At 31.9% G+C, this 14299-nt stretch overlaps 1 protein-coding gene across 2 annotated transcripts; it reads left to right on the forward strand.

Moving 5' to 3' along the window:
• The first annotated feature begins 6017 nt into the window (after positions 1-6017).
• Positions 6018-10320, forward strand: LOC108486625 (palmitoyl-acyl carrier protein thioesterase, chloroplastic). Of its 2 annotated transcripts, none has more exons than XM_017790775.2 (7): positions 6018-6357; positions 7317-7876; positions 8010-8143; positions 8364-8477; positions 9263-9434; positions 9541-9609; positions 9824-10320. In XM_017790775.2, the coding sequence occupies exons 2-7, from the start codon at positions 7373-7375 to the stop codon at positions 10085-10087; spliced, it is 1257 nt and encodes a 418-aa protein (XP_017646264.1). In that variant the 5' UTR covers positions 6018-6357; positions 7317-7372; the 3' UTR covers positions 10088-10320. The 2 variants fall into 2 exon arrangements, with proteins under 2 accessions (XP_017646264.1, XP_017646263.1); XM_017790774.2 differs by having other exon boundaries at positions 6019-6290.
• The last annotated feature ends 3979 nt before the right edge of the window (positions 10321-14299 follow it).

Here is a 14299-nt window from a genome sequence, read left to right on the forward strand (position 1 = left end):
ATTGAGTTTCAGATCGGGGATAAAGTGTTTCTGAAAGTGTCGCGGTGAAAAAAGATATTACGGTTTGGTCGGAAAGGAAAATTGAGTCCGCGATTCATCGAACCGTATGAGATTATCGAGCGAATTGGGCCAATTGCTTATTGTCTATCTTTACCGTCTGAATTAGAGAAGATACATAATGTGTTTCATGTATCGATGCTACGAAGATATCGATCCGATCCTTCACATGTTATTTCCCCGACTGAGGTTAAGATTCAACCAGACTTATCATATAGTGGAGAACCAATCTGAATTTTGGCTCATGAGATCAAAGAGTTAAGAAATAAAAGAATAGCATTAGTGAAAGTATTATGGCATCGACTACGCGGTTGAAGAAGCTACGTGGGAACTCGAGGATACTATGAGAAAGCAATATCCAAAACTGTTCACTGATAAGATTTTCGGGGACGAAAATTCCTAAGGGGGAAAGTTGTAACAGGCCGGTTTTAGCTTAAATCGAAACAATAGTTTCGGGTCAAAAAATTATTTTAATATTATTTTGTGTTTACAGCATGTGAATATATATGTGTGAAAATTTCGTGAGCTAATTTTATCGTTTAATAGCTTAATTTGAGATAAAAGGACTAAATTGCGTAAGATGCAAAAGTTGCATTTTAATTTTTAAAGTGCTTAAATTGCTATGATCCATTAAATGTGGGGTCCTTATGATGAAATTAGACCATTTGATTTATGGATGGACAAATATGCCTTTGGTTAGTGGAAATTTAATATTAAGCATTAATGGTATTTTAGTAAATGTGAAATTAAGGTTAATTAAAACAAATAAACAAAATTTGATTCATCATATTGTGTTCTTCCACCACCGAATATTAGAGAAAGAATAAGGTTTTGATGCTATCATCCATTCAGCCCTTGTTCATCTTGATTGAGGTATGAAATTTGTTCGGTTTTTGATGATTTTTATGTTTTTGATATCATTGCTTCGAGTACTAGCTAGCCCATGCCCTAATTTATTAAGTAAGGACTAAATTGTAAAAATATAGAATTTATTTTTTGATGATTTCTATGTTTTTGAGATCGCTACTAGGGGCACTATGGTAATTCAGCCAAGCATGGGTTAAATTGAATTGAGTGAATTTTGTGTATTTATTAAGTAAGGACTAAATTGTAAAAATATGGAACTTTAGGTCTAAAGTGTAAAAATGCTCAAATATGTTTTTATGGACTAAATTGAATGATTTGATGAATAAATGAGTTAATTTTGAATGTGCATAGATCAAGAAAGAAAGAAATCAGATTTAAATCGGGGAAAATCAAATATTATTGAATAGTCAATCCAGTCCCTCTATTTCGACTACGAGGTAAGTTCATATGCAAATAAATACCTTTAAATTGATTTATAAATGTTCATTTATCATTGAATTGCTATGAATGTTGAACGAGCAAATACAACTAAGTATCGACAAAGTTATGTTAATCGAAAGTCCCGTAAGAACCCTAGGAATAGTATAGGATACGAATGTCATGACATTAGGATTGCCGAGATGTGATTACATGTAAGACCATGTCTGGAATATTGGCATTGTATTGTGATTACGTGCAAGACCATGTCTGGGACATTGGCATCGATATGTGATAACATGTAAGACCATATATGGGATATGGCATTGTACGAGCTATATGTGATTTCCTAGTATCCTTAATGATTTCGAAAGGTTCAACGGGTAAAGTCAAGTCGAGTAAGAATGTGTAAATTAGTTAAGCAACTCAGGTACGTATGAGATTCATGCAAGTATTGAAAAGGGAAGTATTTGATGAATTCACTTATGAAGTTGAATATGTATACATTTGGGAACGTTTATAAGATTATATGTACTTATTCATAATTTGCTTACTTGATGGAAATGATGTTGATTCATGAGATAGTTTTATTTGTATATGGCTTACTAAGCTTTTAAAGCTTACTTTGTGTGTTCTTTTCTCGTTTTATAGATTATCGAAGCTTGCTCAGACATCGGGGATCATTAGGAACCATCATCACACTATCGACTACTTGTTGTTATTTTTGGATGCTTTGTAAATATGGTATATGGCATGTATAGGCTAGTGATATGGTGATATGTATTGAGTTATGATTTTAGCCATGAGATTTGGCTTGTAAATATTGATGTGTATTTGGCCATATAAGTTGGCTTAATTTATAAGTTTGATAAGTGATATATGATACATATAATACCTTATGTTTTGGTAAGTTTTATATGGTTCATTTATTGGCTAGATGGATAATTGATTTGGCTAGATGGATAATTGATTTGGTTAATTATCAATGATATATCATGGTTGAGAAATGGCATGTTGTGGCTTAGTTTTAACATGATGAATTGGTATATTTTGTGGTATGTAATAGTTAATAATATGGTCAGAAAATGCATATAGAATTTAATGTTATGGCATATTGTTTTAGCATGATTCTGGTTGTGGATTTGAGTAGTAAAATGGATGGATTTTAAATGGCATAAAATGTGCATGAAATTGTCATTTTTGGTTTCCTATTTTATGTGAAAATGATGTCAAATGAATGTTTTTAGGTACATGAATGACAGGTGGGAATAATGGCTTAAATCAAGCTTATCGTGCCACAAGGTTGAGCACACGGGTGTGTGAATCGACCTTGTGACCCTTGAATCTTAGTTAAAACAAGTCAGAGAGTTACATGGCTTAGACACACGGGCGTGTCTACTGGCCGTGTGTGACACAAGGGCTGGCACATGGGTGTGTGGCCGGCCGTGTGACCCATGTCAGTATACCCTCCAGTTTTCCCATGTCCATGACATACGGGCGTGTCTCAAGCCGTGTGGTACAAGTCAGTATGTATGCCCTATTTTCACACGGCCTATGACACAAGCGTGCCCGGTGGCCGTGTGATGCACACAGCCTGTTCACATGGGCGTGTGATCCTTTTATGCATGAAAATTTTCTAAGTTTTCTAAAGTTTTCTAATGTTATCAATTTAGTCCTGAACCTCTTCCAAGCATGTTTTAAAGTTTCGTAGAGCCTTATAAGGGAAATTGTGATTATGTTTGATTAATGTTTATGTGATAATGGATTCATGTATGAGAAATGTATGTTGTATGCTGTATTTGATCGGTAATACCTCATAGCCCTATTCTAGCGATAGATACGGGTTAGGAGTGTTACACACACGACTTGGGGCATGGGTTGTCACACGGGCGTGTGCCTGAAAGTATTAAGTGCATATTTTGCACAGGCTGACACACGGCCTGCGGCACGGCCGTGTGACCCAACATCGAATTGAACACGGTCTATCACACGGCCTACAATATGGCAGTGTGAGTGTATTTCGAATGCCACTCGGCTTGAGCTATGTCACACGACTTGGCCACATGGCTGTGTGACCTCTATTTTGAAAATTTTTAGTTTTTTCTCTAAACTTTTTGATTTGTTTCGAATTGGTCTCTGATTGTTCTTAAACTATTTTTAGGGCCTTGAAGGCTTGATTTAAGACCTATAAGAGTATGTTTTACTTCGATCTTAATTATTTATGAACATTTGTTAATTAATTTGGTAAACTTGATGCTATCTATTATTGATTGTTCTGAATTGTACGATAGTACTCTGTAACCCCAATCTGGTGATGGAGACGGTTATGTATGTTACATGCCTTTAAAAAATTAAAATTGAATGGTGTGGAAGCTGACAACTCATATATTAATTGAAAAGAAGCTCGACATCTTTAGTTGTCGAGTTCTTTGATTATGATTTTTCACTTTTTACTATAAATCTTTTTACTATAAATCTAACCCTAATAAATGCTTCCAATAGAGCTTGACACCAATATGTGTTGAATTTGATCTTAATTGAATTTTCACCATTTACTGTAAGTATAAGCTTAATAAATCCCTTCAATGAAGCTTGATACCCATAGATGTCAAGTTTAGTTTTATTTAATTTTTTTATCATTTACCATAAATTTAATCCTAATAAATGTATTTAGTTAATATCGATGCTTATAGGTGTTGACTTCTGTAATAAATTTATTTTTACTATGTTTATATGATAACTAAATGTAACACCCCACACTTGACCCAGTCACCGAATCCGAATGTACGATGTCACATTACATTGCCGAAACAATTCAAGCTAACTTACTTCTTTCATCACATCATTTAGAGCACAATTATCATTCATATCAAAGCGATTAGTCATTTCAATCACAAACTTACATTCATAGAGTGCAATAATCTAAATCATTGAATTATGAGGTGATACTAAGTCAATTTAAAAGTGGGGATTTGAATCCAAACTTAATTATCAAATTTCAATGTTGTGTCTCAAGATAGGAGGTTTTGTGTCTCGAGCCAGACTTCAATTTATTTTAGGTTTTTCTGTTTCGAAGTTAGATTATCTCGAGACATTAAAAATTGTGTCTAGAGGCATGATCTCTTATGTCTTGAGATTGGGTCTCGAGATCAACCTCCTCTATTTTTTAACTTAGCTTCGATGTTTGAATATCTGGAGACAAATGGTTTTTGTCTCGAAACTAATTTAACTTCAAAAATCCTCCCACTATTATCGACTTCTTAAGCCAAAAATCACCTGAATCTTTTTTTCTTTAGCTAAAATCAATTTTTTAAAGGCTACTATTAAGTTTTTTAGGGAAGAGAATCATGTTGCTCTAGTAGCCATTGATATGATAATTTTTATTAACTTATTAAAGTAGCAATTATTTATTTTTATTAATATTTAATTTTAATATTAAATTATTGCATAATTCAATATAAAATAGTGATTTATTTTGTTTTCGTTTTCTTTGTAGGTTAATGTTTAGAATATTATAATGGGATATTATTTTTAATAATTTGATTCTTAATGAGATGTTATAGGATATTGTTATGGAATATTATCTTTTAGTAACTTGATTCTTACGTAACTATTATTGTGTATATATATATATATATATATATATATATATATATACTTGAGATTTATCAATAAAATTTAAGAGATTACCTTATTCTTATTAGTTAAAAATGAAATCTTCATTTCTAATAAAAATATAAATTATGTTTTTAATTGTTATGTTTCCCAATTATAATAAGATAAATTGTATTTGGAAAATACAGTTCCAAAAGTTTTTAAATATAGAAGTAGATATGGTTTATTGAAATTAATTAGGTAATTTCATCATCTTCCTTCGGCTGCTTTCTTTTCTACAATAAAATTAATACTACAAATATTAGAGTAAGAGATTTACAATTTAAATAATGTTAATATCTAGCAAATATTTTAAATACTTATAAATTCGAGCTCTTGTAATTGTATTGATATACATTATTTTTAAAATTAAAAATTATTTAATAATTTATTTTAATTTGAAATTGAAAAAAAATAAAATTATTTTAAAATTAAGAATGGTTTAAAACTTAATTTTTAAATTTATCTATATCATATATACATTAAGATTCCAAGCCATTAATTATATTTATTATAACAATTTTATCTTTTTTTTCTCGTATAAATTATATTCATAATATTATAAATATTTATATTATAAAAACCTTGAATATATTTTTTAAATTTATTTATATATTTTAAATATTATTTTGTGAATTATTTTAATTAAAATATTATTATTCAAATAATAAAAATTTTATAAAATAGACGAGTGGAATAGAAAATTAGTTTTAAAATATATTATCTGTGCTATTATAAAGTAAAAAGACAAAAAATAAAGAACAAAAAATAAAAGAATAAAAAGAAAACATATTTTATTACTTAATGAAAATATTTACAATATTTCTCTAAATATAGACTTAAGAAATACAAATAAAAGAAAACTATATTTTTAATTATTATTAAACTTTAAAATACATCAAAATTTAATAAAATATTCATAACAAGTGTATTATTTTTGTCATTATTAATAACACAAGCAAACGAAGATTCTAGATAATGGCAAGAGAGTAAATAAGAGAAAATAAAGGTGATAAAATTGGAAAATAAGTGAGAGGCAGTAGGGACAGGTGTACCAAAAAAAAAAAAGTAGTCACCGCTGGCCCTAAATTCCACAATCTCTTTGTGCAAACTAAAAGAATTTCTTTTCACTATTTTATTATCATACTAAACTCGGAACGAGGTTTCAAAATTATAAATTTCTTTTAAAAAAGCCGGAACAAAAGAGGGAGAGAGGCAGCGAAGAAGAGATGAAGGAAAAGTAATGGTAGATCGCAAGCGCTAGAAGTTACCGAGAAGAGTTTATAGATCCCTATGTAACGCACTACTTTCTCCATTTTGCGTTTTTTCTCCACTACATTTCCCTTTTTTATTTTGGTTGAGGTATACATGTGAATTTTTAGTTTACTGTTTTTGTTTAAACTTAATTTTAATTTCTCCTTTTTTCTGTCTGATCTGCGCATTCTCGTTGAAATGTTGCTCTTCTGTATGGTTGCCGAGGAAGGAAAGGAAATGAAAAGTGCCTTTTTTTTCTTTATAGTTAAAAAGGAAAAGATTTTGTGTGTTGCATCCAGTGATGGTGGTGGAAGATCTATTTTTTTTTCACATTTCTCAGTAACCAAATGTTGCTAAAAATCAATTCTTCTTTTTTCGTTTATCTATTTTCTCATCGCCATTCCATATTATGTTTTTTGGTTGTAATTTTCTTATGAAATGGAGGGGCGAAATGAGAAATGAAAAAGAAGACGATGTTCCGTGCTACATTGTAATGGATAGGAAATCGTATACGCATTTATGAATTGTCTGCTACTTTCTCTGTCTTTTCCTCAAAAAAATTTTGGCCTTTTCTTGTTTAAACCTTTTTACGTCTGAGATCTGCTTTGGTGTTTTTTGTTTCATAGCGATTCCGCTTACATTTTGTAGTATATTTTCGTCGTCGATGGTTAGGAATCTTTGTGGCATATTTACCGTGACGCCCACTGTTAAATTCCAGGTTTATTATTATTATTATTTAAATTATAAGAGAATTGTTCCTTTTGAGTATCTGGTAAGTCCTTTATCTTCCTTCTCTTTTCACTAGGTTTTCAGAAATGAAGAATTTCTTTGATTGATAATATTTATTTTGGCTAGATTATATAGAAATTTAATAGGATGCTTTTTCTTTTTAAATGAAGAAGAAAGAATCCTTTACCATTTTAGAATTTCCTTCCTTTTCACGGAAAGAATTGAAGTTTTGAATGTGCCTTCATTATAGCCAAAATTTAAGGATTTTGTGATTATCCAAGTTTTTTAGTTCATCTTTTTGAAATAATCTGATTCTTACTATATGTGATACATTGCAGTATCGGAAAGAGGGAATTTCAGCGGATAACAGAAGTTCATTTTAATTTATAAAATCATGGTTGCCACTGCTGCTACATCCTCATTCTTTCCAATCACTTCTTCCCCGGACTCCATTGACTCAAAAAACAAGAAGCTTGGAAATGGATCTACTAACCTTGGAGGTATAAAGTTGAAACCATCTGCTTCTTCTGGAAGTTTGCAAGTTATGGCAAATGCACAAGCCCCCCCAAAGATAAATGGTACCACGGTTGTGATGACTCCAGTAGAAGGTTTCACGAGCGAAGATGCTGCAAGTTCCACACCTCCCAGGACGTTTATCAATCAGCTACCTGATTGGAGCATGCTTCTTGCTGCTATCACAACCATTTTCCTGGCTGCTGAGAAGCAGTGGATGATGCTTGATTGGAAGCCAAGGCGGCCTGACATGCTCATTGACCCATTTGGGATAGGGAGGATTGTTCAGGATGGTCTTGTTTTTCGTCAGAACTTCTCAATTAGGTCTTATGAGATAGGTGCTGATCGTACAGCATCCATAGAGACACTAATGAATCATTTACAGGTGTGCTATAGTTATTGGCTAGAATGTTTGAGCAATGAATCAGGAACTAAAATTTGCAGGTTCACATATAGCTTTTTGCTTAGTATTACTTGTACCCTAAGCTTGATTTTTGATTAATACATCTTTTCTGCAGGAAACAGCGATTAATCATTGTAAAAGTGCTGGACTGCTAGGAGATGGTTTTGGTGCTACCCCTGGGATGTGCAAGAAAAACCTAATATGGGTAGTCACTCGGATGCAAGTTGTGGTTGATCGTTATCCAACTTGGTAAATTATACTTTTGTGTTCATGGTTTGCTCCTTTAGCGACAAGATATACACATGATAAGCCACCTTTGTTTCATCTGTATGGTTGTAGTTTTATATGTGTATCATCAAGAAAACATGCTGATACAGTGCACATTGTGATGTCATTGAGGCATGTAATTTGGCTTGAATTTTACCAATTTGATACTAATGAACATTGTACCCATATATATGTCTTCTAGGGGTGATGTTGTTCAAGTAGACACTTGGGTCAGTGCATCGGGAAAGAATGGCATGCGAAGGGATTGGCTTGTCAGCAATAGTAAAACTGGTGAAATTTTAACTAGAGCCTCAAGGTAGGGCATTGTTTATGAAGTCGCTTCTTGTGGTTATGGTTGTTATTTTTTGCTTATCTTTATTCAAATGATGAGATGATCTTCAGACACCTGTATGAAAGTATCTCATTCAGTTGAACTATCTCATGGTATAGCATGATGTTCTGCCATGATTTTGTTCTTATAAGAAAATTTGGAATAGCCCAAAATCCCAAGAAAAAATATTTGTTTCCAAGCTGTGGGTCTTTCAAGGTGTTTGAGTGTTAAATTAATTTCATTTTAGATATCTTAATATAGATAAAATACTGATTAAGGCTAGGATTCAAATTTGTGTATAATATATTTTAAATCGATCCTAGCCCTTGAATTTTGAATTTGATAATGAGCCTTATTTTAACTTTTTGGACTTTGAATTGGATTTTAGGCCCAATTGTTGGTTTTGGGCAGTGACTTGATTTGGGCCATATCCATTCCATTTTTATATTCATTATTTTGTTTCTTTTTCTTATTTACTTTATTTTCATTTTATTCATTATTCTTATTTTTTTTCCTTTAATCAGAAAAATTAAAAATCATAAAAGAAAGAAAAAATCTGAAATAGAGACTTCAGTCTATGACCAATGCTTTTGGTTTATGACACAAGTATTTAAAATGTTTCGAATAGATAAATGAGTCAATATTTTGGTTGTCCAGGAAACAAAGTTACTGTTCTTGTTATGTTATGTGTGCTTGTACTTTATTGAATGGTGTTTCGGGAGAGATTTATCCTGGTTTTCTGTTTGATTTTTGATTTTGCCAACCTACAGTGTGTGGGTGATGATGAATAAACTGACCAGAAGGTTATCTAAAATTCCAGAAGAGGTCCGAGGAGAAATAGAACCTCATTTTATGAATTCAGATCCAGTGGTGGCTGAGGATAACCGGAAATTAGTGAAACTTGACGACAGCACAGCCCAATATGTGCGCAAGGGTTTAACTGTAACCACTGGTTGCCCCATCTCTTTCTTCAGTATAGTTGTAGCTGTGTCCATTTGTAAACTTCCTATCTATTCAATTGTTGCATTTCTTAATTTTTAATTTGCAGCCTCGATGGAACGACCTGGATGTGAATCAGCATGTCAACAATGTGAAGTACGTTGGTTGGATCCTTGAGGTAAGGTTCACTCTAGTAACACTTGATGATTGTACATATTTCGTTCTGTTTCTTCGCCCATGATAAACATTTGAATAAAATAAATAACCAGGTTATTTCAGATACCTTAATTCATTAATCTTACCTGTGATCTTATCTGCTTATGGTTTAATGGTCTAGGAAGCTGATATGCGATTTTGAGTTCTGTTTTATGTTGCATGCATTGTGATTGCAGAGTACACCATTGGGAATTGTGGAGAGTCATGAGCTTTGTTCCATGACACTGGAGTATAGGAGGGAATGTGGGAGGGACAGCGTGCTGCAGTCACTAACTGCGGTGTCTGGTGTGGGCAACCTCGGGAATATGGGGGAAATTGAGTGCCAGCACTTGCTCCAACTTGAAGAGGGGTCTGAGATTGTGAGAGGGAGGACACAGTGGAGGCCAAAGAATGCCAAAAGTTTTGGTAAAATGGATCAAGTTCCCGCACAAAGTGCATAGATCCGAAGTCTCTTTGCTGCGTATCAAAACTAGCAGTCAATGCATTGTGTAGAATCTTTCTTTTGTTCTTTGAATCCATAATATATATATGATATTAGCTTGTAAGCTTTCAAAGCTTGCTGTAATTAGCTCTTGTTTCATTCTTTTTTTTTTTTTTCAATTTAAGAGGCTACTTTTAGGTTTATCAATCTTATTTTGCAATTTGAGAGTTTATGAATATTTTTGGTAGCCAACATTTTTTTTCTTAGCTTTATTTTTAGTATTTCATTCATTGGATTTCTCACCTCTTTGATATTCTTGGTATTAGTTAATATGGAGTCAACACAATTCATAACCGCAAATCTGGTCTGGTTAAAAAGGAATAAATTTTAAAATTATATATGAATTTTAATTTAATATGTAATTTGTATATATAAATTTTAATTTGGTATATTTATATATATGAAATTCTAATTGTGGTTTAAATATATGCTTGAAATATTTTTATATTGGATAAATATAATTATTTATATATGTAATATATAAATATAAAATGATAATATATTAATAATTATGTTAATGATTTGTAAAAATTAAATTAAATTAAAATTTTATGTATAAAATTATATAAAATCAAAGTTTATTTATACAATTACATATTAAATCATAATTCATATATAATTTTGAGATTTATTTGTTAAAATAATATAATGATGTAAAATTTTAATTTAAATTTAAGAATAAATAATTGAGTTTAATAAATATTATTACCATGCAAAGAAGTTTTATGGAGTACATTCAATTAGTTTGATTTTTCTCAATAATGGAGTGCAAACGAGTTTTGGTTATTAACATGCAAACAAGTTTGGCGGAGTAAATTCAATTAGCTTGAACAAACTCAAATTATAAAATTATAATCCAATCGAGTTGTTTAAGATCTGTTTGACTTCATCGCCTTAACCAAATGAATAGCCTTCGGGAATGACAAAAAAAAAAAAAGATTTTGATTATGTATATGTATAGTTTAGCATAAATCACAAAATTTTTAAAAAACTTTCGACAATTAAATATGTATTAATATAGACAACATTTTAGATCAATGTGATAGAAATAGTAAATCAATTTAAAAAATTACATGCATGATAAGTACAAATATCTTGATAAATTTAATTGTTGGATTGTTAAAATATTAAAAGTATAAAAAGTTACGAAATGGTATAAAATCACTTAAGTTTTACATCAATGTAAATAGATCCCTTATATATATATATAGAGAGAGAGAGAGAGAAAAGATTTAATTATGCTTCGGGTCTTTATATTCTCTTTACTTTTGAAATTTAGTTTATTTATTTTGATCATAAGAATTTAATCCATTTATATTCTCAGACATGTAACTCTCTGACTTAGGTCGCACGGCCAACCCACACGCCCGTGTGCTAGGTCGTGTGTGCGTGCAGGGTTCACACGTCCAATCCAGATGCCTGTGTGCTAGGTCGTGTGATCAATTTTGAGCATTCCGTTCTGACATTTTAAAGATGTAGAGGACACATGGCTAGATCACATGCTAATTTGCTAGGCCGTGTGTCACACACAGCTGAGACTAGAGCTGATCATGGGCTGGGTGGCCCGGCTCGGCCCGAAGGCCCGCCCAAAAATGGGAGGGTTTGGGTAAAAATATAGGCCCGAAAAATGGGCTTGGGCAAAAAAAGAGGCCCATTTAGAAAACGGGCCGGGCCTCGGGTAAGAGTTTTTTGGCCCGGCCTGAATTATATATTAATATATTTTTTATTTTATTTTTAATCATTTTAAATTTTTAATATAACCATTTTTTTATATTGTCAATTTGTGTATTGTTTTAAGAATTGTTTTAGTATCATTTTATTTGTTTTAATATTTGTTTTATGTTTTTAAATATTTTTGATTTATTATATTTTTAAAATTTTTATTTAATGAAATAAGCAAAAAAATTTAATATGGGTCAGTAGGGCTTGCTCAAGCTTAGCAATTTTATTTCGGGTCGGACTTGGACAAATTTTTAGGCCCATATTTCGGGCCGGGCCGGGCTCAGGCCTAGTAGAGGGGCCTAAAATTTTGTCTGGGCCCGGCCCGAACAGGCCCGGCCCGGCCCATGATCACCTCTAGCTGAGACACATGCCCGTGTGGACAAAAATAAGCTATTCTCCAAGCCACATTTCTCACCCAATTGGTCTTCCTCTTACACCAATACTTAAACATATTTACAAGTCATTTTAAAACAATTAACTCAAGTCAAAACCAAATCTCATGCATGACATATCATCACATACAACTAATGTGCTCTTAAACACCTCAAATGACGCTTTACCATCTTGTAATTAAATATACAAACTTACTTAACTTATCGAATTCACCTATATGCATATTTTATCAAATATGTTAGAATTAATTTTCAATATGCCAACATTATTTCTATCAATCAATCATTTAAGCACACACCAAACATGTTATAGCCTCATTTATACATATCAAAACATGTTTATCACAAGCCATTCTAATGGCTAGTTCTAACCCAAACATTACATGCCAACATTGGTTAATTAACCTATACATGTCATTATAACCATAATTAATTTACCGTATATACCAAGATGAACCGATGAATAGTATGAGTGATCTCCACTGATGCTTTCAATCCAACGAGCTTCTAAATTACTATAGAACAAGGGAAATAAAACACAGTAAGCATGAATAAGTTTGTATAACATGGTAAATAACTTACCATATATTTATGTTCAAAAAAAACATGCAAGGCATTATAAACCAATTTTGTCACAAGCCCTAAATACATATCCTCATCATGTTAGCCAAGTAATCACATAAAATTGTCCTTAATCATGGATGAACAAAGTCATCAAGCATGATCCACATTCATGTAACAACCAATTTATGCATCATTATATCATGTAATGTCATTTCCATGTACTTCATGTACATACGGGTAATAGTTCGTTTCTAAGTCATACTATCTCATATAAACATTAAGAATCATGTATGGGCTCAATAACAACCAAATTCCCATATACATATACTTTCCACATCATGAATTCAAATAATATAAATAATTCATACCCATGTATTTCAAGTACATTTTCATAATATTTTGTCTCAAGTTTAGATTATTTCATGTCAGGATTTTGCTCATTAAATCAATTAAAATATCAATAGAAATCCGAGAAAATACATTTGAACATATTCATCAAACAAGTTCCATGTTCATATATCACTATCTCATACTTCCATATATCATGTATCATCATTTTCATGTATTTCAGGTAGATACATGTAAAAATTCATTTCGTGTTCATATTTTCTCATGTCAGGATATTGCCTGTTGAATTTATTTGAAATATAGTACACTCGAAGTATACAAATCAGAAACCGTCAATTCATATTCAGGGGTACCCATAAGGGCATATAATCAGGAAGCACATTCTCGAGCCATATATCAGGATACTTATGTGAGCCATGTAACAGAAAGCTTATCCGGGCTATACCAAGAAACTCATAAGAGTTTATAACAAGAAGTTCACAAAGAACTTTTTATTAGGAAGCTCACAAAGAGCCTATCAGGAATGCTCACAAAGAGCCATGTAACAGGAGCTCCGGATAGCTTAACAGAAAGTTTAAGCAAGCCATGTCAGGAAGCTCATAAGAGCCTATATCAGGACACACACGTAAAGCTGCATTTGTGCCCGCAATATATGCTGGATCACAACTGATTGAATCATGTAACAGGATGCTCAGAAAGAGCTGCGGTAGTATGCAACACATGCAAAATCACTACAAATTAGGATGCTCGCTGGAACTATATAGCAGGATGCTCGAGAGGGCTTTTATCAGGGTTGCTCATCTGAGCTATATTCTGTCCACTACATATGCAGGACCACATTCAATACGGGAAATCATGTATCCATCGAATTACATTATTTAAATAGAAATTATCATTTTCTGAACATTAATGGGCATGTGATTATTTCATACATTTATAACATTTATATAATTCATATAAACACATACCACACTCAATTCAAGCTTAAAAATAAACACAATTTAGTTACACGAACTTACGTCAATAAATGTTCGTATAGGTAAAATCTACTAATTTGATACTTTCTATTTTCCTCGCTCTAACTCTGAATTTGGTCTATCCGGATCTATACGAGTAAATTTAGCATCAATTTAATACAATTCACA

Source organism: Gossypium arboreum, chromosome 6, assembly GCF_025698485.1.
Source record: "Gossypium arboreum isolate Shixiya-1 chromosome 6, ASM2569848v2, whole genome shotgun sequence".
NCBI lineage: Eukaryota > Viridiplantae > Streptophyta > Magnoliopsida > Malvales > Malvaceae > Gossypium > Gossypium arboreum.

Bases quoted from the DNA above. Each gene is read 5' to 3' on its own strand.
- LOC108486625 (XM_017790775.2), top strand. From the start codon at position 7,373: ATGGTTGCCACTGCTGCTACATCCTCATTCTTTCCAATCACTTCTTCC. The intron at 7,877-8,009 runs GTGTGCTATAGT...TCTTTTCTGCAG, and splicing joins CACTAATGAATCATTTACAG to GAAACAGCGATTAATCATTG. The intron at 9,610-9,823 runs GTAAGGTTCACT...TTGTGATTGCAG, and splicing joins ACGTTGGTTGGATCCTTGAG to AGTACACCATTGGGAATTGT.